The sequence below is a fragment of the Ranitomeya variabilis genome, chromosome 3, assembly GCF_051348905.1.
Source record: "Ranitomeya variabilis isolate aRanVar5 chromosome 3, aRanVar5.hap1, whole genome shotgun sequence".
Taxonomy (NCBI): Eukaryota; Metazoa; Chordata; class Amphibia; order Anura; family Dendrobatidae; genus Ranitomeya; species Ranitomeya variabilis.
Genome location: NC_135234.1, coordinates 634,828,348 through 634,856,323, shown reverse-complemented (window position 1 = coordinate 634,856,323; position 27,976 = coordinate 634,828,348). Strand labels below are relative to the sequence as shown.

Genomic DNA, 27,976 nt, shown 5'->3' with positions numbered 1-27,976 from the left:
CAGAGCTTGGAAGAGAAGGAGTGTCGTTTTACTTTTTCAATGTAGAATTGGCTGGAATTGAGATCGGACGCCATGTCACGTTTGGAGAGCCGCTGATGTGCCTAAACAGTAGAGACCCCCCACATATGACACCATTTTGGAAACTAGACCCCTTAAGGAACTTATCTAGATGTGTGGTGAGCACTTTAAACCCCCAGGTGCTTCACAGAAGTTTATAACGTAGAGCCGTGAAAACAAAAAAATCGCATTTTTTCTACAAAAATGATCTTTTTACCTCCAAATTTTTATTTTACCAAGGGTAACAGGAGAAAATGGACCCCAGAAGCTGTTGTACAATTTGTCTTGAGTACGCCGACACCCCATATGTGGGGGTAAACCACTGTTTGGGCGCATGGCTGAGCTCAGAAGCAAAGGAGCGCCATTTGACTTTTCAATGCAAAATTGACTGGAATTGAGATCGGACGCCATGTCGCGTTTGGAGAGCCCCTGATGTGCCTAAACAGCAGAAACCCCCCAAAAGTGACCCCATTTTGGAAACTAGACCCCCCATGGAACTTATCTAGATGTGTAGTGAGAACTTTGAATGCCCAAGTGCATCACAGAAGTTTATAATGCAGAGTCGTGAAAATAAAAAATATATATTTTTTAACAATAAAGATTTTTTAGCCCCCAAGTTTTTATTTTCACAAGGGTAACAAGAGAAATTGGACCCCAAAAGTTGTTGTCCAATTTGTCCTGAGTATGCTGGTACCCCATATGTGGGGGTAAACCACTGTTTGGGCGCATGGCAGAGCTCGGAAGGGAAGGAGTGCCATTTTGGAATGCAGACTTTGATAGAATTGTCTGCGGGCGTTATGTTGCCTTTGCAGACCCCTAATGTACCTAAACAGTAGAAACCCCCAACAAGTGACCCCATTTTGGAAAATAGACCCCCCAAGGAACTTATCTAGATATGTGGTGAGAACTTTGAATGCCCAAGTGCTTCACAGAAGTTTATAATGCAGAGTAGTGAAAATAAAAAATATTTTTTTTCCCACAAAAAAGATTTTTTTAGCCCCCAAATTTTTATTTTCACAAGGGTAACAAGAGAAATTGGACCCCAAAAGTTGTTGTCCAATTTGTCCTGAGTATGCTGGTACCCCATATGTGGGGGTAAACCACTGTTTGGGCGCACGGCAGAGCTCGGAAGGGAAGGAGCGCCATTTTGCAATGCAGACTTTGATAGAATTGTCTGCGGGCGTTATGTTGCGTTTGCAGACCCCTAATGTACCTAAACAGTAGAAACCCCCACAAGTGACCAAATTTTGGAAACTAGACCCCCTAAGGAACTTATCTAGATATGTGGTGAGAACTTTGAAAGCTCAAGTGCTTCACAGAAATTTATAATGCAGAGTAGTGAAAATAAAAAAATATATTTTTTTCCAACAAAAAAAGATTTTTAGCCCCCAAGTTTTTATTTTCACAAGGGTAACAGGAGAAATTGGACCCCAAAAGTTGTTGTCCAATTTATCCCGAGTACGCTGATGCCCCATATGTGGGGGTAAACCACTGTTTGGGCGCACGGCAGAGCTCAGAAGGGAGGGAGTACCATTTGACTTTTTTAGCGCAAAATTGGCTGTCGTGTTTGGAGACCCCCTGATGTACCTAAACAGTGGAAACCCCCCAATTCTAACTCCAACCCTAACCCCAACACAGCCCTAACCCTAATCTCAACCCGATCCATAATCCTAATCACAACCCTAACGATAATCACAACCCTAACCCCAAAACAGCCCTAATCTCAACCCTAACCATAACCCTAATCAAAACCCTAAATCCAACACACCCCTAACCCTAATCCCAACCCTAACCCTAATCCCAACCCTAATCCCAAACGTAACACTAATCCCAACCCTAATCCAAACCCTAAACCTAATCCCAACTCTAACCCTAACTTTAGCCCCAACCCTAACTTTAGCCCCAACCCTAACCATAACTTTAGCCCCCGTCGTCACAAAAAAAGTTCAATGTAACCTTTTTTTTGTACGTCGCGTCCGCCATTTCCGCGGATGCGTGGCCGTAACTCTGCCCCCTCCTCCCCAGGACATAGACTGGGCAGCGGATGCGTTGAAAAACTGCATCCGCTGCCCACGTTGTGCACAATTTTCACAACGTGCGTCGGTACATCGGGCCGACGCATTGCGACCGCCCCGTACCGACGCAAGTGTGAAAGAAGCCTTAGGCTACTTTCAGACATAGCGCATTTTTGAGCGCTATTTTGCGGGCGCTTTTCAAAAATGCGCAATGTCATTTTCGTCTGCCGGCAAAGTGAATGAGAAATTCACTTTGCCGTTCAGACACACCGCAAAAAAACGCGGCGCTTTTGTCTGCAAACACTCCGGCGTAAAAAGAATTGACATGTCAATTCTTTACACAGCGGCGTGTCTGCGTATCCCCCTAGGGCCCCATATTACCTTCCACACACAGCGCCTTTGTCCTGGGTGTCGGCGTCTTTGTACGGAGGGGTTGACACCCAGGACCGGACGTGACGTCGGACAGGAAGAGGGAAGCCCCCGCCCCCCAGTGAAGCAGCATGGAGTCCTTCTGTGTGTGTGCGTGTGTGTGCGTGTGTGTGCGTGTGTGTGTCCCCATGCGACGCTAGTGCCACCATTGTGCTAAGTCGCCGTATGGGACTACTACTCCCATCCGGTATTAGGATGGGAGAGTTGTCCCTGTGTCCGGCGACTTAGCACAATTGTAAAGTTACACAAAACACCTACACACAATACACATACATGACACACAGTACATACAACATATAACACAGAGTATATACTCACCAACAGCACACTTGTAGGCGAAGCCCTCGATCCTCCAGGAAAAAATCCAAAAATAATAAACCAAATTCATACTCCCTGTCCGCAGAATCCATAAAACGAGTGTCCCACGCCGATCGGCTGCTCTCCGGCGATACACTGCCAGGAGCGAAGCTCCTAGCAGTGTATCGCGTACTGTTCCGGAGTTCAATGACTCCGGCGTCTCGGTTAACAGCAGTACAGCTGCGTTGAACTTTCCCACGCAGCACTGCCGTTAAGCGAGAGTGCCGGGGTCAATGACCGCCGGTAAACTCGCTCGCGCATGCGCAGTGACACACCGACAGGAACTATGGCTCCTGTCAGTGTGTTGCTGCAGCCGTGGAGAGCAGACATATCTCTGGATGTGTCTGTTCTCCATGGAAAATCTTGATACGTGGCACTTAAATATGTGGCAATTAAATACGTGACACGTGGCACTTATACGTGATACGTGTCACTTAAATACGTGGCACTGAAATACGTGATACGTGGCACTTTGATACGTGGCACGTGTCACTTAAATACGTGGCACGTGGCACTGAAATATGTGGCACGTGGCACTTTGATACGTGGCACGTGTCTCTTAAATACGTGGCACGTGGCACTGAAAGATGTGGCACGTGGCACTTTGATACGTGGCACGTGGCACTTTGATACGTGGCACGTGGCACTGAAATATGTGGCACGTGGCACTTTGATACGTGGCACGTGGCACTTTGATACGTGGCACGTGGCACTTTGATACGTGGCACGTGGCACTTTGATACGTGGCACTGAAATATGTGGCACGTGGCACTTTGATACGTGGCACGTGTCACTTAAATACGTGGCACTGAAATATGTGGCACGTGGCACTTTGATACGTGGCACGTGTCTCTTAAATACGTGGCACGTGGCACTGAAAGATGTGGCACGTGGCACTTTGATACGTGGCACGTGGCACTTTGATACGTGGCACTGAAATATGTGGCACGTGGCACTTTGATACGTGGCACGTGGCACTTTGATACGTGGCACGTGGCACTTTGATACGTGGCACGTGGCACTTTGATACGTGGCACTGAAATAAGTGGCACGTGGCACTTTGATACGTGGCACGTGTCACTTAAATACGTGGCACGTGGCACTGAAATATGTGGGACACGTCGCACAAAAAAGTTACATGTAGTTTTTTTTGTGTCGACGGTCCGCCGAAGCACGACGCATCCGTCGCACGACGGATGCGACATGTGGCAATGCGTCGCTAATGCAAGCCAATGGAGAAAAAACGCATCCTGCAAGCACTTTTGCAGGATGCGTTTTTTCTCCAACGACGCATTGCGACGGAAGCCAAAAAACGCTAGTGTGAAAGTAGCCTAACCCTAACCCTAGCCCTAACCCTAACCCTAAATTTAGCCCCAACCCTAACTCTAACCCTAACCCTAACCCTAATTTTAGCCCCAACTTGTCTTCTCCTGCCGGCCGGCAGATGGCAGCAGATGGCGGGCGCACTGCGCATGCGCCCGCCATGATGAAAAAGCCGGCTGGCAGGAGAAGACAGAAGAGGACCCAGGGACCCCGGGTGAGTATGATAGGGTCCCCGAATCCCCCTATTTCTCTGTCCTCTGATGTGCGATCACATCAGAGGACAGAGAAATAACTGATCGCTTTTTTTTTTTTTTTTGCGGTCGCCGGTAAACTGTTAATTACCGGCGATCGCAAAGCAGGGGTCGGTGCAAATCGACCCCGATCATGTTCTTTGGGGTCTCGGCTACCCCCGGCAGCCGAGACCCCAAAGAACATCCGGGTGCCGGGCGGCGGGCGCACTGCGCGTGCGCCCGCCATTTTTTCCCGGAAAAAAGATGGCGGCGCCCATGGGGAGACACGAGGAGCACCGGGGGAGGTAGGTAAGTATTGGGGGGCTATTGGGGGCCATCGGGGACCACATTTCTCTGTCCTCCGATGTGCGATCACATCGGAGGACAGAGAAATTAAACGGCAAATCGCGTTTTTTTTTTTTTTGTTGCGACCGCCGGTAAACGGTTAATTACCGGCGATCGCAACTCGGGGGTCGGTAAAAACCCCCCGAATCATGTTCTCTGGGGTCTCGGCTACCCTCGGCAACCGAGACCCCAGAGAAAATCCGACTCTGGGGGGCGCTATTCACTTTTTCCACAGCGCCGTTAATTAACGGCGCTGTGGTTTAAGTACCCTTAGCGGCCGCCGTTAAAAGGCGTATCGGCGGTCGTTAAGGGGTTAAAATCTAATATATAATTGCCTAGAATACTACTTCCGGCAATTTGTGCCAACTTCCGTGGCTTTGTCCGGAGATAATGTCCGGAGATAAGTGACGTCACCAGCGTCCTACACCCGCTCAGGGTGGACAAAGATATATGCCTTCGTGGTGCGCGGCACTTTTCTGATTGGTTGCCGCCTGCCGCGAGCGACCAATCAGAAATGTGCCGTACTGTCAAGAATTGTCAAGAGCTGGTGAGTGCAGCCATTTTTTGTTCTTTCTTACTATTATTTATTAATTGTATTATTCTTACATTTGAATAAATAAAGTATATATGGATTCTAGACTCCCGATTCTTTAGAATCGGGCTGCCATCTAGTATACATATAATTGTCTAAGGGGTACTTCCGTCTTTCTGTCTGCAACTTCCGTCACGGAAATCCCACGTCGCTGATTGGTCTCGCCAGCTGCCTGTCATGGCTGCCGCGACCAATCAGCGACGGGCACAGTCCGATTAGTCCCTCCCTACTCCCCTGCAGTCAGTGCCCGGCGCCTGCTCCATACTCCCCGCAGTCAGTGCCCAGCATCCGCTCCATACTCCCCGCAGTCAGTGCCCGGCGCCTGCTCCCTACTCCCCTCACCGCTCACACAGGGTTAATGCCAGTGGTAACGTACCGCGCTATGCCTATGCAGCGTCAATAGTAAAAACATCTAATGTTAAAAATAATTAAAAAACAAAAAAACCTGCTATACTCACCCTCCTTAGTCCGACAATGCGCTCGCGGCTGCCGCCATCTTCCGTTACCAGAGATGCTTTGCGAAATTACCCAGAAGACTAAAGGTACCTTCACACAAAGCGACTTTGCAACGATAACGATAGCGATCCGTGACGTTGCAGCGTCCTGGATAGCGATATCGTTGTGTCTGACACGCAGCAGCGATCAGGATCCTGCTGTGATATCGCTGGTCGTTGCTGAAAGTCCAGAACTTTATTTGGTCGTCAGATCGGCGTGTATCGTCGTGTTGGAAAGCAAAAGCAACGATGCCAGCAATGTTTTACAATGGTAACCAGGGTAAATATCGGGTTACTAAGCGCAGGGCCGCGCTTAGTAACCCGATATTTACCCTGATTACCATTGTAAATGTAAAAAAAACCAAACAGTACATACTCACCTTCTGCTGTCTGTCACACGTCCCCCGCCGTACGCTTCCCGCACTGACTGTGAGTGCCGGCCGTAAAGTAAAAGCAGAGCACAGCGGTGACGTCACCGCTGTGCTGTGCCTTACGGCCGACACTCACAGTCAGTGCAGGAAGCAGACGCCGGGGGACGTTACGGACACCGGAATGTAAGTATGTACTGTTTTTTTTTTTTACATGTACACTGGTAACCAGGGTAAACATCAGGTTACTAAGCGCGGCCCTGCGCTTAGTAATCCGATGTTTACCCTGGTTACCCAGGGACTTCGGCATAGTTGGTCGCTGGAGAGCTGTCTGTGTGACAGCTCTCCAGCGACCACACAGCGACGCTGCAGCGATCGGCATCGTTGTCGATATCGCTGCAACGTCGCTTAATGTGAAGGTACCTTTAGCGGTCTCGCAATGCATCCTGGGAACGGAAGATGGCGGCAGCCGCGCGCATAGGGACAGCTTCGCTGGATCCCAGGAGGTGAGTATATAACTATTTTTTGTTTTAATTATCTTTTTTTAACACGGATATGTGCCCACACTGCTATATACTACGTGGGCTGCGTTATATACAGCGTGGCTGCTATATACTCCGTGGCCAGTGTTATATACTACGTGGCTGTGTTCTATACCGCATGGGCAGTGTTATATACCGCGTGGGCTGCGTTATATACCGCGTGGACAGTGTTATATACTATGTGGGCAGTGTTATATACCGCGTGGTGTTGTAAATTGGATTCTGGGCTCCCCCGGTGGCCACTTGTGGAATTGAACTTGTGTGCATCATCCCCTCTGTTCACCTGCTCCTATCAGGATGTGGGAGTCGCTATATAACCTTGCTCCTCTGTCAGTTTCTTGCCGGTCAACAATGTAATCAGAAGCCTTCTGTGCTTGTTCCTGCTACTAGACAACTCCCAGCTAAGTTGGACTTTTGTCCTTGTGTGTTTTTGCATTTTGTTCCTGTTCACAGCTGCTGTTTCGTTACTGTGTCTGGAAAGCTCTTGTGATCGGAAATTGCCACTCTGGTGTTATGAGTTAATGCTAGAGTCTTAAAGGAATTTCTGGATGGTGTTTTGATAGGGTTTTCTGCTGACCATGAAAGTGTCCTTTCTGTCTTCCTGCTATCTAGAAAGCGGACCTCGATTTTGCTAAACCTATTTTCATACTACGTTTGTTATTTCATCTAAAATCACCGCCAATATATGTGGGGGCCTCTGTCTGCCTTTTGGGAAAATTTCTCTAGAGGTGAGCCAGGACTGTCTTTTCCTCTGCTAGGATTAGGTAGTTCTCCGGCTGGCGCTGGGCATCTAGGGTTAAAAAACGTAGGCATGCTACCCGGCCACTTCTAGTTGTGCGGCAGGTTTAGTTCATGGTCAGTATAGTTTCCATCTTCCAAGAGCTAGTTCTCATATATGCTGGGCTATGTTCTCTCGCCATTGAGAATCATGACAGCGTGGGCAGTGTTATATACCGCGTGGGCTGCGTTATATACCGCGTGGACAGTGTTATATACTATAATAAACCAATGAGAAAGGAAGCACCAGAGGAACCAAAGGTAAAATATAATAACAACTTTATTGAAGACAAAAATATAATTGGACATATAAAACACAGAGAGAACACAGGATGAAAGACAGGGAATACACCATGAAGGTGGCACCACGGAAAACCAACAGGTAAACCACAGTAAGAAGCATCAATAAAACTAAATTCTGTGCACCCAATCAAGGTAAGCATACAAGTATACAAAAAATGCCTGGACAAATGCCAATAGAGAGGGGCACCATTAAGGAGTAACTAAATATTAAGAGAGACAAGTGAAGATGCAATAAGTAACAGTAACGTGGAAAATACCTGTGGGACCGTGATGCCACCCACCCCAACGCCGCGTTTCGGCCTCGTGCCTTCTTCCGGGGGTTCCCGGAAGAAGGCACGAGGCCGAAACGCGGCGTTGGGGTGGGTGGCATCACGGTCCCACAGGTATTTTCCACGTTACTGTTACTTATTGCATCTTCACTTGTCTCTCTTAATATTTAGTTACTCCTTAATGGTGCCCCTCTCTATTGGCATTTGTCCAGGCATTTTTTGTATACTTGTATGCTTACCTTGATTGGGTGCACAGAATTTAGTTTTATTGATGCTTCTTACTGTGGTTTACCTGTTGGTTTTCCGTGGTGCCACCTTCATGGTGTATTCCCTGTCTTTCATCCTGTGTTCTCTCTGTGTTTTATATGTCCAATTATATTTTTGTCTTCAATAAAGTTGTTATTATATTTTACCTTTGGTTCCTCTGGTGCTTCCTTTCTCATTGGTTTATTATACTCAAGTAGCACTGAACCTCACTAGATATACCCTGGCACCTCGTCTATATCTTTTTGGTGTGGTGTGTATATTTCGCTTTTGGATTTATAAGTGTTATATACTATGTGGGCAGTGTTATATACCACGTGGGCAGTGTTATATACCGCATGGGCTGCGTTATATACCGCGTGACTGCTCTATACTACGTGGCCAGTGTTAGATACTATGTGGGCTGTGTTATGTACTACGTGGCCTGTGCTATATATTACATGGCCACTGTTATATACTGCATGGCCTGTGTTATATACTACGTCGCCTGTGTTATACACTGCGTGGCTGCTATATACTGTGTGGGCTGTGTTATACACAATTTGGGCTATGTTATATACTGCGTGGCCACTGTTATATATTGCGTGGCATCGGGTATTCTACAATATGTATGTATGTATGTATGTATATAGCAGCCATATAGTATATAGCACAGGCCACGTAGTATTTGTCTGCTATATACTACATGGCTCCTATATACTACGTGGCCTGTGCTAAATACTATGTGGCTGCTATATACATACATACATACATATTCTAGAATACCCGATGCGTTAGAATCGGGCCACCATCTAGTATTAGATAAACGCGAAAAATCCTGAACGTGTGCACACAGCCTGACAGTTATTCCACTTCTGTGGTGTAAGGCCCTCATTTTTTAAAATGTGAACACTCCTGGTTGGGTGTCAATCTGCCGGATTGGGCGTAGTGGAGGACCTGTTGCTCCCTATTATACTATCTATACTGTGGTGAAATTGATGCCACTTTTGTGGTGTCTGCCAGTAAATTTTGGAAATGTGAACACTGCTGGTTGGGTGTCCATATGCTGGATTGAGTGTAGTGGAAGACCTATTGGTCCCTATTCTACTATATCTACTGTGGTGAAATTGATGCCACTTTGGTGGTGTGAGCCAATAATTTTTGGAAATGTGAACACTCCTGGTTGGGTCTCCTTCATGCTTGTTGCCTGTAGCAGCAGGCCTCCGACTCCGTCAGGCCTCCACTACCTTGGACTCAACTACCCGTGTTACTATCCTTAAATTTTTCTGACAATAGTAGTCTACAAAACTGATATTTGTGCCACCTGAGTGTCGCTCAGCATGAAAGCAGGGAGAGGTGTTGCATGTGGTAACAGGACTCCCAGCAAAGGGGCCCTACACCGATCCCTCACCCACCTCGTCTTACTGTGACGTTCATTGGAAAACTGTAATTGCTGTCCCAGACCCCGATACCTCATGCCTAGCTGATTGCTGCAGTTCCATGCTACTATTTGTACTGTGGGTGAATTGAGGCCACTTTCCTGGTGTCTGCCCCTCATTTGATGTGTTTTGGCAGCATTTGGGGCCGTTATAAGGTGTTGTGCGTTTGTTTTTGCCTCCCATTGACCTGAATGGAATTTGGTTATGTTCGGTGAATATTTGATGAATTAATTGGCGAATATTGCAAATTCGGCTATTGTAATCTGAACCGAGCATTGAAATATTTGCTCATCTCTAGTTACCACTACAGTGTATGCACAGGGCGCAGACACAGAGGAGATGACTGAAGCAGTGCAGGAAAGGTAGAACTGTACATGTTACCATCTAAAATGTCAATTTTTTTCAATTTGGAACAGCAACATTTTCTTTAGTGGGACAACCTCTATAAAAGGGAAACTGTCACCAGGTTTTTGCTACTTCATCTGAGAGCAGCATAATGTAGAAACAGAGCCCCTGATTCCAGCCTTGCTGCAGCTTTAATAAAATTCTGGTTTTCTCTGTTGCAGATGTACCCGTTCTTTACGTGCTGAGCTTGTATAACACTGCACACACCACTGGGCGCACACACCACCGGGCACACACCACCGGGTGCAGGAATCCCCCTTCCTCCGTGGGCCCCTGTACAGAAGTGCCCCCCTATGAGTAGTAACTGGCACAATTCACTTGTTTCACTATTTGCAGACAAGGGAAGCAATTCATGACTCAATAAACTGGGTAATTTGTGAATTATTATATAAATGCAGAGGTAAATTAGTCTACCATTGTGTCTATTAAAGTTGTGGCCAGGCCTAAAAAGTAATTTTACTCTACCACTGTGTCTGTACGGTAGGGTGCCTAAAAAATAATTACACTCTGCCTCCATCCCTGTGAGAGTAGTGTGCCTAAAAATCACTTTCAAAATAAGAGCATCAAATAGGGGACGTGGGCTCTTGGCACCCTGATCCGACACTGTTAACCATTGATTGTTAGTTTTCTGCCTATGCACAGTGTACACAGACAGCTGCCAATCAGTGGTGGGGGCGGGATAATATAGGGCTCATGAATATGGAGGACTACATGGCAGCAGGGTTATTAGTCCTTTAGTGATAAGCTCCTGCTGATAAATCAGGGATTTTATCAAAACTACAGCAAGCTGCCCAGTGACACCGCTGGAGTCAAGGTCTCTGCCCCTACATTATGCTGCTCTCAGATTAGGTGGCAAAAACCTGGTGACAGGATCCCTTTAACGAGAACCTGTCTTAAGTGCGTGTGATGCAATGGTCCTAATCAGGGCCGCCATCAGGGCATTACTGCCCTGACTGGCATAAGGGGCCCGGTGGGCAGAGGGGGCCCGCATCGGGCCCCATCTCATCTGCTCACCGGGCCCCTACCCTACTGCCGCTGCGGCAGTTTAACGCTATTGACGTGCGGGCTCGCGCCCGCACGTCAATAGTTAACAACCACCAGCCAATCAGAGGCTGGCAGCTGACGTGAGCCGCAGCGCACACTTCGTGGGCATCTGACGTCATTGTCAGCCGCCGGCGAGTGCGCGCTTCACCTGCGTGGAGGGAGTGAGTTTCTCCCGCCGCAGGAGCGCGGCCAGGTAAAAACTTGGGTGTTTTTTTTTTTTTTTGAGAGCGGCGATCCAGGGGGCCCCGGGGCAGAATGCTGGACACACTGGGGGCAGAATGCTGGACACACTGGGGGCAGAATGCTAGACACACTGGGGCAGAATGGTAGACACACTGGGGGCAGCATTCTGGACACACGTGGGGCAGAAATGCTGGACACACTGGGGCAGAATGGTGGACACACTGGGGCAGAATGGTGGACACACTGGGGCAGAAATGCTGGACACACTGGGGCAGAAATGCTGGACACACTGGTGCAGAATGCTGGACACACTGGGGCAGAATGGTGGACACACTGGGGGCAGAAATGCTGGACACACTGGGGGCTGAATTCTGGAGACACTGGGGGCAATATGCTTGACACACTGAGGGCAGAAATGCTGGACACACTAGGGGAAAAATGCTGGGCACACGGGGGGCTGAATTCTGGAGACACTAGGGGCAATATGCTGGACACACTGGGGGCAGAAATGCTGGACACACTGGGGGCAGAAATGCTGGACACACTGGGGGCAGAATGCTGGACACACTGGGGGCAGAATGCTGGACACACTGGGGGCAGAATGCTGGACACACTGGGGGCAGAAATGCTGGACACACTGGGGGCTGAATTCTGTAAACACTGGGGGCAAAATGCTGGACATACTGGGGGCAGAATGCTGGACACACTGGGGGCTGAATTCTGGAGACACTGGGGGCAATATGCTGGACACACTGGGGCAGAATGCTGGACACACTGGGGGCAGAATGCTGGACACACTGGGGGCAGAATGCTGGACACACTGGGGGCAGAATGCTGGACACACTGGGGGCAGAAATGCTAGACACACTGGGGGCTGAATTCTGTAAACACTGGGGGCAATATGCTGGACACACTGGGGGCAATATGCTGGACACACTGGGGGCAGAATGCTGGACACACTGGGGGCAGAATGCTGGACACACTGGGGGCTGAATTCTGGATACACTGGGGGCAATATGCTGGACACACTGGGGGCAGAAATGCTGGACACACTGGGGCAGAATGCTGGAGACACTGGGGCAGAATGTTGGACGCACTGGGGCAGAATGCTGGACACACTGGGGCAATATGCTGGACAAACTGGGGCAGAATGGTGGAGACACTGGGGGGCAGAATGGTGGACACACTGGGGGCAGGACTGGAGACATAGGGGCAGAATGGAGATACGGGGCAGAATGGAGATACGGGGCAGAATGAAAGACAAGGGGGCATGATTGGAGACAGATCGTGCAGGATCATGGGGCAGGAGACAGATGGGGCAGGATGGGTATATCATATGGGGCAGGATGGGGCGATCATATGGGGCGATCATATGAGGCAGGACGGGGAGATCATATGGGGCGATCATATGGGGCAGGATGGGGAGATCATATGGGGCAGAATGGATACTCATGAGGACAGGATGCAAGAACATATGGCTGAAGCCAGGAATGAGACACACGGGGGCCAGGATGGGGAATATTATTACCATAGGGGCTAATTAAGGGATATTATTACTGCAGTGATGTATTTATTTTATTTTTTGAGTATACTGCTTTAAATGGGGGGGGGGGGGTCCTGTTACTGTGTAGAGTGACACTATGTTGCCTCTTTTTCTTCATGTGGTGTAGTGTAGAAGTTGGGAAAAATAAAGTAATTTGTTCTGCAAGCGGAGCTCAAGATAACTGTGTTATTTCCTGCAGAGACGAGTCCTGGCTGGAAGAAGTGACGGCGGTCTGTGCTGGATGAAAGTTGAAAGATGAAGGACTTCACCTAGAGATGTCACTGGTGAGTCAGTGTGTTACCTATACACTGACATTATACACTGTATACTATATACAGAGGTCCTGTGTATAATGTCACCAGTGATCACTGTATTACCTATACATTATATACAGAGCTCCTGTGTACAATGTCACCAGTGATCTCTGTATTACCTCTACACAGACACTGCATACTAAGTACAGATCTCCTGTGTATAATGGCACTTATGGTGATAGTATTGTGGCTTTTTTTTTTTTTTATTACTGATCAGTATTGTAGTATTCAGTCACTATGTGTTGGTAATATGTGGTCTGGACATGGTGTTGCGTTATTTGTCCCTTGTATGTGCTATTTGGTCACTTTGTGGTGGTAATATGTGGTATGGTCATGGTGCGGTGGTATTTGTTCCTTGTATGTGATATTATTCGGTCACTGGTGGCAATATGTAGTCTGGACATGGTGTGGTGGTATTTGTCCCTTGTATGCGCTATTTGGTCAATATTTGGTAGTAATATGTGGTCTGGTCATGGTATTTGTATTTGTTCCTTGTATGTGATATTATTGGTCATTTTAAAAATTGAAAAATAAATGAAAATATACCTAAATTGTATTGCATAGTTTAACAAATATTTAATAGGTTACAGTAGAGTAGGGCCCGGCCCAAAGTGTCTACCGTATTATGGTGGCGGCTTAAAAAATCTTTTGGCCAAAACAAAAGCTGCCGGTTATATGTGTGATCTGGTGATGGGAACTATCAATGTGTGATAGGTGAGAAGTGGAGTTATTCCAAGAGAGAGCGGTGGGACTGTGGACAGTTCGAGGGGTGGAGCGTGGAGGCGGGGCTGGGGTGGAGCCTGGGCGGAGTCTCAAGGGGGCCCAAAAAAATTTGCCAGTATGGGGCCCCAAAATTTCTAGTGGCTGCCCTGGTCCTAATGTCCACTTAGTTCAGCACCGCAGAATACCAGTAAGTACGGACGTCCGTCCTGGCTAGTGGCAACGGCAAACTCCCACCATAGCTGTGATTGGCAGGCTCGGCGCCTCCGGCTGTCCGACACACACCAGACTGTGGCTACAGGGGACAAGCATGAGATTTGTTACTAGATGCAAATAACGGACAGGCCGACGTCCCATCACTCCGGGCCGGAGATTTCCATCCGCCATCGGATGAGGATACGGCAATACGTGTCACCGCCCTCACAATGGCCCCTCTAGTGATTTCCTGGGGTCGCTGCGACCTCCTCCACTGCCGCAGTCACAATGTTACCGAATGTGCCGGATTATTGGGGCCAGTAACAAGTCTCTGACGCTGGTCACATCCGCTGTGGCTTCTCTGGGACTTGGCTTTTTTTTTTTTTTACAGTAAGAATTCACAGTGTGTAAACCGTGGCAGACACGTTGCACCGGGCACAGAGCGGCCACAGGCTGTGGGGGGGTTATCATGAGGAGAATTTCTGCCATCATTTTGCTGGAAGCGACGTTACCATTATTTTCACCAAATGTAACAAAGTGTCGCATGTTACTCTGCAGCTTTAGCGTTCAGGCCACAGACTGACCAACCTGCCCAAACATCCGACCAAGTATGTAGAAAGCGGCGTAACATCAAATGAAAACGGAAACAAAGTCTCAGAAGCCGCGATACGGTCACAGCGTCCGTATACACCAGGCTGCAGTTCTAATTGCTTCCAGAAGATGGCGCCAATAGGTAAAAAGTGAACCCGGCCTGACAGCGCAGACTTGCTGCACTCTCGTTGGCTGGGAGCGGTCACACCGGGGCCGGTGACGTAGGCGCAACTAGAAAGAGCCCTCCCGGCCGCCACCAGTCACATTCCGGAAGAGGGACGAGCAGGCAACATGGTGAGGACGGGCGGCAGGGCACTTGGAGTTCGGGGCTGCTGGTGTATGCCGGGGCTGGCTCGGGCAGTGTGAGGTCCCGGTTTCGCCCCCTCCCCGGGTGTAGTAATGGCGGGCGTCCTGTGCTGCCCTGAGCTCTGCACTCACCTTTGCTCCGGGCGCTGCACACTATGACGTCATCGGGCTGCACAGGTTCGGGGTGTGGATGGTTTTGCCGGTGTCCTGTCTGATGCATTTTCCTTGTCTTTGTTCGCACAGAGCGACTTCTCCGAAGATCAGATCTCCGGTAAGTGAACGCTCGTGTCTGTTCCGTCATTGCTCTGATCTGGTCATTGCTTCTGTGTTCTTCCTCCTTCCAGTCATCCTTCATTTCCAGCATCTCCCTCCACCTCTCCTTCCTGTCTGCCCCTCTCTCTTCTGGTGACCAGATTGCATTGCCCCATCTGCTAGGTGGTAAGTGACTGTGTGTGAAGGACTACTGCCCCGATCATCCCCTACTAATATCTGTGGGACTGCTGTGAGGTTACAGTACAGTCCCAGTAATCTTCCTGCAGGGGGCGCTGTATCTGTACAGGTGCTGGCCCCTGCTGGTCACTTAGGGGGTCCGCCGTGCTCCTGTCACCCCCCGGCTTCTCGGGTCAGAGCTGATTGTCACGTCTCACTCTGTTTGGGGGTTCTCCGCGTCAGGTCTTTTTTCAAGATGTATTTGGGGCTAAATATTTTTGCTCTTGAGTTTCACTAAAAATGTTGCAGTTTGTGTTTTACAAACTTTTTTGTTTCTCTGCACTTCAGACCTTGGTGTGGTCTGTGGGAGACAAGCAGAGAGGAGCTCAGGGAAAGACAGATAAGAGCGTTTCCTCAGCCCCTTGCCGCTAATAAGGCAGACAGCGAGCGGGCGCCCTAATAACCCCAATAACCTTTCTGGGATATAGTTTGTGATTTGGTAAAACTTTTAGTATTGCGTCAGTCAGCAGATTCCTGTCCGATCGCCCCTGTGCTGCACACTGCGGGCTACTGTGGACTCCTGGGTTCCATTTTTGGTGCTTTTATGGCCGGGGTGATAGTGGTGACTCCCGCACTAATGTGGGCACTTTGTGCAGAGTGATAATGGGGCTGCTATACCCCCTACTGCAGGGTCATGCACACAGTCCCCTGAGGCTGTCCTAATTGCCTACAATACTGGGCACATGTGATTTTACACAGTATCACTATGTGGTTGGTAAAGCCTAAAAAATATATTCCTTTCTTTCTTTTGTACCCAGAATGGTGCCACCTCTGCCTGTAGGCTGTGACTGGTATTGCAGGTTCGCTCCATTCCCTTGAATGGTAATGATCTGTAATGTGGGCCACGTGCTAGGGACTGATCTGAGGTGGTGCTGTTTCTTTGGGGTTTTTTTTTGTTTACACTCTAACTTTTATCAAATATGATGGAAAATGCAGTACATCTTGTATAGATTACGTGTGAGGTGACATTACAATGGGGTCACACAAAATCTTGTCCCCCTCAGAGCCAAGTGAAGTGGGCTGTGTGCCCCTTTTTGGCCTCCGTACACATCAGGAGTGCCCGGTCCGCTAGGCCTGTGTAGCTGTGGTCCACACCAACGGTTCTGATACTGTGTCATTTCCTAATGCCAGGCTCTGGGCCACCAGATATATAGATATTTCTCCTTTAGTGCACAGTGGGGACTAGTAAAGTCCATTCCAGACTTGTCACAATTGGATGGCGGGCTGTGTGTATGGACTATAGTCTGGGTGTACACCATCTGCCCGGGCCGGTACCGGCCTTATAAGGTGGTCTGCAGCGCCTGCTGTGAGGATGTTGTGTTCTGCATGCAATCCTTTGCCTTGCCCTGACACAGCCCCGCGCCCCCTCCTCTCCACAAACATGGCTGCCGGGCTGTATGTGGCTGCCTTATATGGTAACAAAGCCTCATTCTGGGCTGTTAGTACAGAGCTGCCGGGAAGGAGGAGTCAATGATGGGAGTCAATGCTGTACATTCTTCTCTGGGAAGTGCCCTGGGCATCTTCACCATCGTTCCCTCTGTGGCCATAGCCCATACCGATAAATAAGGGTCTGCAGTGGGCTGAGGTAACCTGGGCACTGCATTGCCTCACTACGGCCCTTGTGTGGACGGCTTCTCCCTGGAATGCAGCAGGAGGGGTGGATGCAGGGAGTGCCACAGGAAGGAAGCGGCAAGCTGTCTGCCAGCAGGGCTCCGAGCCTGTGGGAGCTTGTGCTGAGTGAGGGGGCGAGCTGCTGGTACAGGACCCCTGGTGTACACTGCCCCTCCACATGGCCAGCACTTGTGTGCACGCCTGTATCCGGCCTGCTTCATATATGTAGAACACAACTTTGTGGTGTTTTTCTTCTCTGATTGAAGTCACTTTATAGCCATTTAGTTTTCTGTGATCAGGAAATGACCTAATAATAGAACTGTTAATGTGAGAGGTTTAGGGGTTCCTGGGTCTGATACTGGGGACCACAGCGGCAGAGGGGGATTAATTATATTGTCCCAAAAATGTATGCATCAACCCATAGGAGGATGAAAAATCTGTATAGTAATTGGCCCAAATCGAGCACTTATTCCAACATGGGGCTGCAAGGCCGATCACTGATCCAACTGGTTACGTGGAAATTATCAGTGATTTTGGCTTCTTGCTGACATACCTGCACAGTGTACATCATGTTTTTTTGACCACTGTGTTATTTTTAACTCAGATTTGCCCAAACTCTTACTTTTGTTATTTGTCTGACTTTAAGTTAAAGGAAGAATGTGCCACTTATAAAATATTTTCTAATCTCGTCCTGATGGCCCACTTGCAGCTGTCATTGTGCTTCTGTGGTATACGGACAATTCCCAGCAGTGTGTTTTTGTTTTTTTTTGTTTGTTTTTTTTTCCTATGTCTTAGATTTGTAATTCTATCAATGCTAATATTAATCTAATTATTCATGCCAGATTTCAGGGAGGCTTTTGCTCTCTTTGATCGCACTGGAGATGGCAAAATCGTTTACAACCAGTGTGGAGATGTCATGCGGGCTCTGGGTCAGAATCCCACCAATGCTGAGGTCCTCAAAGTCTTGGGAAATCCTAAGTCTGAAGGTGAGTAATGTGGTGGCCTAAAATAAAATTTCCAAAAAGTATTAATTCTGCGACATAAGACTGTTCCTTAGTAAGGCCAAATGTTGTTGTTGTTGTTTGTTGTTCCATTGATTCCATGGTGCTGTACATGAGGAGGAGTTACATACAAATTACAGGTATCACTTACAGTAAGCAAACTAACAATTACAGACTGATACAGAGGGGTGACGACCCTGCCCTTGCGGGCTTACATTCTACAGGATGGTGGGGATGGAGACAATAGGTTGAGGGTTGCAGGAGCTCCGGTGTTGGTGAGGCGGTAGCTCCGGTAGTGGTGAGGAGGCAGCGGGGTCAGTGCAGGCTGTAGGCTTTCCTGAAGAGGTGGGTTTTCAGATTCCATCTGAAGGATCCGAATGTGGTTGATAGTCGGACGTGATGGGGCAAAGAATTCCAGAGGATGGGGGATATTCTGGAGAAGACTTGGAGGCGGTGGGGTGAGGAGCGAATAAGTGTGGAGGAGAGAAGGAGGTCTTGGGAGGATCGAGATTACGTGAGGGAAGATATCGGGAGATTAGTTCAGAGATGCATGGAGGAGACAGGTTATGGATGGCCTTGTAGGTCAGTATTAGTAATTTGAACTGGATACGCTGAGGGAATGGGAGCCAGTGAAGAGATTTGCAGAGGGGGGAAGCGGAGGAGTAGCGAGGAGAGAGATGAATTAGTCGGGCAGCAGAGTTAAGGATGGACTGGAGAGGTGCAAGGGTGTTAGCAGGGAGGCCACAGAAAAGGATGTTGCAGTAGTCAAGGCTGGAGATGAGGGCATGCACACGCATTTTAGTAGATTGACGGTTGAGGAAAGGATGGATTCTGGGGATATTTTTGAGCTGGAGGCGACAGGAGGTGGAAAGAGCTTGGATGTGCGGTTTGAAGGATAGGGCAGAGTCATGGGTTACCCTGAGGCAGCGGACTTCCGGTACAGGAGAAATTGTGATGTTGTTAATTGCGATAGATAGGTCAGGTAAGGAAGATCTGTGAGCTGGAGAAAAGATGATGAGTTCAGATTTGTCCACAATGACTTTGAGGAAGCGAGAGGAGAAGGAGGATATGGCTGATAGACATTCCGGAATTAATTGTATATAGTTTCTTCACCTAGAATGTCCCATTTGCATACATAGCCTTGTCTGCTCCTGGTGGTCTTCTAATTATTACCAGTGTTTCTTTGGTCTTTCAGAGCTGAACTCCAAGACACTTGGCTTTGATCAGTTCCTACCTATGATGCAAACCATTGCCAAGAACAAGGACCAGGGCACAACAGACGACTTTACTGAGGGGCTGAAAGTATTTGATAAGGAAGGCAATGGCACAGTTATGGGCTCAGAGCTCCGTCATGTTCTTGTCACACTAGGTAATCAGAAATGTAAATCTGCTCCCTGTATTCCTCTATTCTTTTGATAACTTTGAGGCTATGTGCACACGTCAGGAGATTTCTTGCAGAAATTTCCTGAGCAAAACCGGACATTTTCTGCAAGAAATCCGCATGCTTTTTTTTTTTTTTTTTGCGTGTTTTTTGCGTGTTTTTCTCGTGTTTTTTGCACCTTTTTTTGTTTTGTTTTTTTTTTCCCGGAGATTTCCCATTGCAATAATATAGTGGGAAATCCACCAAAAATCCACAAAATTAATGAACGTGCTGCTTTTTTTTTTTTTTTTTTTTTTTTTTTTTTTACGGCGATGCGCTTTTTTTTTTAAGCGGAAAAACACGCATCATGTGCACAAAAATTGCAGAATGCATTCTAAATGATGGGATGCATATGTATGCTTTTTTTAATGCGTTTTTATAGCGAAAAATCCACAACATGTGCACACAGCCTTATTCTGTTTGTATTTTACATAAAGCTTTGACCTGCATTTAATATATATAAAAAAACAACGCTCCTAAGGATGCAAGACTCCGTGTAAGGCTACGGTCACACTATAAGTGTTTGGTCAGTATTTGTAAGACAAAAACCAAGATGGGTGATAAATACAGAATTGGTGACGTGTTTCTATTATACCTTTCCTCCTGATTTTTTCTCACCTAGTTTTGGTTTACAAATCCTGATATAAAATACTGATGGTGTGACCGCCGTCTAATGCTCACACTGGCGTACATCTGCTGTCTGCCAGTGCCCATACGCCTCATCTGCAGCCCGTTGTGTAATGATACGTTCCGACATGGACTGCCTAACGATCTATCATCATTTTTCAGGAGAAAAAATGACAGAGGAAGAAGTGGAGATGCTAGTCTGTGGCCATGAAGATGCCAATGGATGCATTAATTATGAAGGTGAGAACATCCTTCATATTGGGTTAAAGATGGTACTTTGGAATTTACACTCTTACGTTGTCTGCTCTTGATATTTCTTCTAGGGGAATTTTATTACTGCAAATATTTTACATAATATTTCATGGTTATTTCAGAAGTGTGTGATACCTCGCCTTTACCAAGAACTTAAGTGGTCCCTCTATATAATGTATGTGTGTGTGTGTGTGTATATATATATATATATATATATATATATATATATATATATATATATATATATATAATTTTCCAGTTACTGTAATGCTGTGTTGGCGAAAACCACTTTTGTAATCTGTCTAATGTTCAAGTGGATAACATGAAGTAAAGCAATAACGGCATCAATACCTTTTTGTTTTCCTGGTTCCCATATTCTCATTAGGAGATTCTGATTTTTCCGTGTCTTCTCTGAAAGCAGGAATTAACTTTACACCGTTTTTTTTTTTTTTTGTTTTTTTTTTCCCCTTGGTAAGGTTATGTTTGGATGTGGCAGATTTGTTGCAGACATTTCTGTGGCAGTAAATAACAGTTCTTGTTTTTTTGTCTTGGCAGAACGTACATGGATTTCTGCAAATTCTAATGAACAGAGCAGTCATAAAAACTTAAAGGGAATCTGTCACCCCAAAAATTGTATATGAGCTAAGGCCACTGGTATCAGGGGCTTATGTACAACATTCTGTAATGCTGTAGATAAGCCCCCGATGTAAACTGAATGGTAAAAAAAACGGTTATATTATACTCACCCAGGGCCGGTCCCGGTTCTGTTCAACGATGACATCCTCTTCTTCCTGCTCCGGCGCAGGTGTACTATATCGGCCCTGTTGAGGGCAAAGTACTGCAGTGCGCAGGCGCCGGGAAAGGTCAGAGAGGCCCAGCACCTGCGCACTGCAGTACTTTGCTCTGCCCTCAACAGGGCAAATCAGTACGCCTGCACCGGAGCAGGAAGACAAGAAGAGGACGTCATCGTATGAAGCTAGGAGGCGCCGGACCGCGATGCCCATCGGACCCGAACTGGGACCGCCCCTGGGTGAGTATAATGTAACCTATTTTTCTTACCTTTCAGGTTACATCAGGGGCTTATCTTCAGCATTATAGAATGCTGTAGATAAGCCCCTGATGCCGGTGGCCGCAGCTTATATACGATTTTTGGGGTGACAGATTCCCTTTAATACAATGTTACCCTAAGGCTATGGTGCAACATGTGTAAATTCTGCCTCTCCCTATAGGTTTTTATGGGAAGTCTGGTGGAAAAAATGAATTTTTCACATGCAGGAACATGGCCTAATGGTGAATTCTTAGGGTATGTTTCCACGTTCAGTATTTGCTGCAGATTGGACACTGCGTACAGCCACAGCGTCCAAGCCGCAGCAGCCAGATGTTACAGCATAGGGAATGGGATTTTATGAAATCCGGTCTCCACTATGCGGGCCTCCGGCTTCCATGCGTAACGTCTTTCCAGAACGCAGCATGTCTACTTATCTTGCGGAGAGGCTTAGCCTCCGCAAGATAAATATCACAGTCCAATGTATAGGATGCGGTGATTCCACACGGTTCAATGAACACATGCGGAATCACCGCGCGCATAAAAGCTGGCACCACTTTGGACGGAGCTGCGTCCAAAGCACTACCAATCCGTACCATGGAAACATACCCTTAGGCTGAAGATTTTATTCGAGACATTTCTGTGTATGTTCCATTCATCTTAATGGGTTAATTTCAGATGGATGGGATAGTTGTAGAACTTTCTGCAACATCTGTAGCAAATGCACTACTGAGTGTCTTAGGGCAGAGCACATCAGTTACAATGACTTCTAACTCTGTCCTCTGTGTGCCGGGATACTATGTATCTAGGGTTATATTGAGTGTCTCTGATGAATCTTCCTTCCTGCAGACTTTGTCAGGCACATCATGGCGTTGTGATCTCTCCCCTCCTGGGTACGCTGGCTCCATCATCTGGTTCAGTTTGTGATACTTTTGATTCTTATTCCCCTTCTCTAAGCCTCTAGAATTTATTTTTTTTTCTTCTGGATGTCTTGGCATATCTCTGCATGCTATCTGCTGTGCCAGAGCCGATATTACTAGACTGCAGCTGTAGAGAAACTAAAACTGAAATCTGCATCTTCTATTCTGCCAAAGAGTCTCCTTTGCAGAAAGCCGGCTACTTCTGCTGTAGTGACTGAGTGTGGAACGATGTGTGCCATTCTAGAAGAATCGGGCCGTGTTAACGTCTTGAACAAGTTCTTGCTCTACAAAAAGATGATAGGTGGGAGTATATACAAATGGAAATATGACAGATGAGTCCTGTCTGTCTTACACAACAAAATACTGTGTTCTGTGTATTAAAACAAGACTCTTCTGCAAAATCACCATGGCTGCAGTTCACGCAGATGTCCTGTGCTACAATACATAAAGGCACGTATAAAAGCAAAATCTTCTTGTAAAAGGGTTTTATGTTTTTAGAAGAATTTTATTTTGCTTTTAAGTAAATAATTATAAATCCACAACCAAAATATGACAGAAGGAACGTTCAGCGCCATTGTGCAGATGACTGTGTCATGACAGGCATTGGTTCAGCACAAGGCCAGTTTAACACATCCGTGACATGTTGACCGTTCTTGCGTTGGAAGAACACCCCCCCCCCCCCTCCTCCCGACCAAAGCTGCTTAATAGGAATATATGACGTAGTTTGCTCAGATTGGGAGACCCCCAACGTCAGGCCGGGTCTTCTGATGAGATAACGGGCCAGTTTCACACATCCGTGAAATGTGGACAAGTGTGAGATTTGTGTGAAATGTGTTTTCTCCTGCAGTTCTGAAATTTCTTGCTTCATTGCTGATGGCAATCTGCTGATTGCTTCCAACCTTTTCTGTAGATAATAGAAATATCTTTTGCCTATGCCGTTTTAATATATAGTTTGCTGTAGATTCCATGTCTTAATCATTAGTAGAACTTAGAAGATCGTTAATCTGGGAGAAGGGCTCCTATGGTTCTCTGGATGGGTGAAATGTTAAATTATCCTTCAATATATTCACTAGCCTTTTAATGATGAATTATTAAAAGCCATGAATTTATCTGTAGTGTGCATGAAAAGATTCATCTGTCCACAGTTCAGCTGATTTGGAAAGATGGTACTTAAACAAAACATTACATAATCTGCTTCTCAGAAGTGTTTTAAGTGTTCTGACTCCATGTATTTGATGCAGATTTCCATAATCAATATAATGGATCAACATATTGCACAATATTTGGACTATAAAGTTTTCTGTAAATCTGGCCAGTGTGTCAATACACATCTGATGCACATTATTCATTAGAAAGTAAATGGGTTTAGTATTTTGGATACATGAACACTGATCAGATACTCCGCACGCCTTGATCATATGTTTATCCACGATTGTTCTTTACATACTTGCAGATGCCAAATTGTGTGATAACACATGAATTTAGTATTTAGGAAATTCCAAGTTTCAGCACCCCATCTACTAATATAGGAGCTCTTGCCCCTTTACATGGGACTGTGTGCTCGTTGACCCGCTGCTTTATGGGCCTCTTAGTGTTTCATACTTTTGTTTTATATGAAACAACTCTTTGAAGCAATTTTCTGTTGAGCTTGGACATTTCAAGGCATCAAAAGTTGTTCATATGTTCTGTGCAGGGTATAAGCCACTTTCGGCTCTGAAGCTCGTCAGTAATTGTTGTTTTTTCTTTTGCAGAACTTGTCCGGATGGTAATGAACGGCTGAATCTTCTACACTGCTTTCTACCAGCCAGACCAGAGGGGCAGCTTCACGTATTAATGTTTCTATTTGCTATACTTTACATGGAAGGACATTTGGGTTATATAGTGAAGGTCCCTGAAAGCTTTCACCCTTTGTCCTACTCGTCCATCTCTCCGAGTGTTGACATCTGATCTCGTGAAGGAGTTGGTGCCCATAATGCAAGGTGTGACTGCAAGTTTGGTCCTCCATAGAATGAATAGTAAAAATAATCTGGAATTTATGTACAACCACTCAGTAAATTATTCTATTTTTCCCAACTACCAAATAAACAGAACTTCATGTTTTTTCAAAAATTCCCTGTGAATTTTCTTTGTATTAACCAGAATAGCCTTGAAAACCATGGACAGGGTCATAAGTTACTACATTGTTTGCAATGTCTGCTCAAAATAAATACCGTCAATACAGAACAATGTTGTTTGACTCGTAAATTAGATAGATGAGGAAGGAACAAGATGACTAGGTTGCATGTGGGCTTTTTATTTTCTATTTTTTTGTATGTTCTGTGTAGTTCATGTACAGCTAAACTTTCCAGAGCCGCTATAAACGTGTATACTTTGCTGATCCTGCGTATTGTTCCTTGTTGTGTTTAGGCAAATGGGTTTGCTAGTGTCCGAGTGGGTAACTTACATTGGCAGCTATCCTATCCCAATGGGGTATTTGGCTTAGAAAGGTAGACTAGACAAGGTATTCCTCGGAGAGATATTGGGTCTTTAAAAAAAAAAAAAAAAAAAAAAGTTAGCCTCTGAATTATAATAAACTGAGTGGAAGTAAATCCAATATTTCCATTACCGTATACAGGGGGTAGTGAGGGGCTGCAGGAGATTGTTCTGGTAAGCACAACACTTAGGCTGACCCTTTTACTACCATCTTCTGTACTCTCATTGAGTGTGCTGATATCCATAAAGCTGAGGGCAGGAAAAGGACTAGGGAGGAAAAAAGCCAGACTTTGGTAGCCATTTGCATGCAAACTTTGTTTCAGGAATGAAGAACTATCACAGTGGCTTGCAAAGTTTCATAACTTCCCATACTGTACATGTTATTACTTCCCCACCCGTTGGGTTAAAAATACATAAACCATACTGGGAAAAAAAATATGCATCAGTGTTTTCTTAGGCTACGTTCACATTTGCGGTCTGCGCCGCAGCGTCGGGCGTCGCCGCATGCATCATGCGCCCCTATAGTTAACATGGGGGCGCATGGACATGCGTCGCACTTGCGTTTTGCGCCGCATGCGTCACTGCGGCGCACGCGTCCGGGCGCAGAGGTCGTAGCAAGTTGCGTTTTTGCTGCGTCCAAAATCAATGAAAAAAAGGACGCATGCGGCGCAAAACGCAGCGTTGTGCATGCGTTCACATTTGCGTTGTGCGTTGCGTCGCCGACGCTGCGGCGCACAACGCAAATGTGAACGTAGCCTTACAAAACTGCTCCTAAAACAGTTAGTGCTGACTTTAAGAACTAGATTGGAAAACCCCTTTAATACTCTGATGATCCAAGTTTGATCAGTTGAATCTTTAGGAAGGGCCATCATCTGAAAACTGGTATCCAGCAACCAGAATCTACTAAACATAAATATAATTAAAACGTACATATTTCTTAAAATGGGAAGGCGGAGAAACCTCACAATTTAAAAATCCTATGATGAAAAACATGCTCACAGAATGTGCCATATTAACCCAATATATTAAACATTGTAACCAAATAGTCAATATTGAAAAAAAAAAAAAAAAAATCACGGCCTTGACAATTAATCCCTGTAGTGAGCTTGTATATAACTAGAAAATCCAGTCTGATTTCTGTATGAAATAATTTTTGTATGGTCAGATGGCCGTAGATTCTACCATCCCAGGAATCGGGCTAATGATGCTTGTATCAAACTCTGATCAGAGTGACAGCATAGTGTGATCAATACTCTTGGATGAGAGAATCGGAGCACACTGAAAAGAAAGAGAACAAAATTTCTCCATTCTGTGGGGTGCGGAAAATCGGTTTGTCTGATTGAAATCGGGGGGCCACTTGGATTCAAGTCTGTGGGTGCATGAAAAACAAAGTGAAATTACAGCATGCTGCGAGGGTTTTTTATTTTTTTTCCCACCTACCCTTTGGCAGATCCTGATTATAAAGGCTATTCTGCTCTGCAGTTACTATTACATTGTGTCCAGTTCCAAGTGGAAATTTTGGTGAAAGGCCCTCTGTAGGCATGGAAAATATCTATGGTGAGCAAGAAGCCTTGGTGTCTAGGGTATTTTGCTAGAATGATGGATCTGATTGCAGCATTGCCCATCTCGTTGCTTTGACCACAAGGTGGCAAATATTGGCCTGAGGGCTGAATCAGTTGCCTCAAAAGAAATATTTTGTGGAGCAGTCCATTTTGCAGGTCCTGTGATGATTCTGCAACTACCATCGATAGTAACTTGTGCTTTACAAAATGGTTTTCATTGTTGAGCTGGAGGTTCTACTGTTGACAAGGAGAGAATACAAAACGTCTAATCGCAGGTTCAACTGACCGCATTGATGAGAAAAGGAACATTGCGCTCCCTCTCCCAGCATCCATGTCACGGTCATCCTCCAGCATACACCGACAGTGGGCGCGATGACGTCACTATTCAGCACCTGCGGTCCAGACGTGTGGGAGCAGCGCAGGAACCAGGAAGAGAGGTATTTATTTTATGGGGCTGCATTATGCTATAGAGGCTACTTATGGGGCTGCATTATGCTATAGAGGTTGCCTATGGTGAGTGCATTATACTATAGAGGCTGCCTATGGGGGCACATTACACTATAGAGGTTGCCTATGGGGGTACATTATGCTATAGAGACTGCCTATGGTGAGTGCATTATACTATAGAGGCTGCCTATGGAGGTACATTACACTATAGAGATTGCCTAAGGGGGTACATTATGCTATAGAGATTGCCTATGGTGAGAGCATTATACTATATAGGCTGCCTATGGGGGTACTTTACACTATAGAGGTTGCCTATGGGGGTACATTGCTATAGAGACTGCCTATGGTGAGTGCATTATACTATAGAGGCTGCCTATGGGGGTACATTACACTATAGAGGTTGCCTATGGGGGTGCATTATACTATAGAGGCTGCCTATGGTGAATGCATTATACTATAGAGGCTGCCTATGGGGGTGCATTACACTATAGAGGTTGCCTATGGGGGTGCATTACGCTATTAAAGCTGCCTATGGGGCTACATTATGCTATAGAGTCTGCCTGTGTTGGGGTACATCATACTATGTGGAGGCCTATGGGGAGTATATTGAGGACTATCTGGTGTATTATACTATATGGAGGCTATCTAGGGGGCAGTCATACAGTGTGCAGATTAGTGACAGGGCCATCATACAGTGTTGGAACGATTAAACAGTTTTGGGGATATTAAGGGGTCAGTGTATAAATACAGTGAGGGGCATTGTACTGTGTATAAGAGAGCATCATACTAGGTACCGGGGGGAAGACTCGGGACATTATTAAATGTAAAGTGGGCACTTGTTATAGGGGAACTCAGGTTACTGTGACTATCAAAGGGGCACACAGAGGGCATTATTACTTTGTAGGGGGGGGCAAAATATGGGCAGTTTTCTAGGGCACTTGCACCTGGCATTACTATATTATAGAGGGGTGCTTTAGAATTGAGGGCACAGAGAACCACACAGCAGGTGCAGTAATAGGAACACATACAGCAGCAGCGGATGAGGA

The 27,976-nt window shown here is 46.4% G+C and overlaps 1 protein-coding gene across 2 annotated transcripts; it reads left to right on the top strand.

Moving 5' to 3' along the window:
* Positions 1–14,796: 14,796 nt before the first annotated feature.
* LOC143816770 (myosin light polypeptide 6-like) lies at positions 14,797–24,675 on the top strand. 2 transcript variants are annotated; one of them, XM_077297556.1, is made up of 7 exons: positions 14,945–15,072; positions 15,328–15,355; positions 18,027–18,170; positions 19,381–19,554; positions 20,395–20,472; positions 22,379–22,422; positions 24,201–24,675. In XM_077297556.1, the coding sequence occupies exons 1-6, from the start codon at positions 15,070–15,072 to the stop codon at positions 22,405–22,407; spliced, it is 456 nt and encodes a 151-aa protein (XP_077153671.1). In that variant the 5' UTR covers positions 14,945–15,069; the 3' UTR covers positions 22,408–22,422; positions 24,201–24,675. The 2 variants fall into 2 exon arrangements, with proteins under 2 accessions (XP_077153669.1, XP_077153671.1); XM_077297554.1 differs by lacking the exon at positions 22,379–22,422 and having other exon boundaries at positions 14,797–15,072.
* The last annotated feature ends 3,301 nt before the right edge of the window (positions 24,676–27,976 follow it).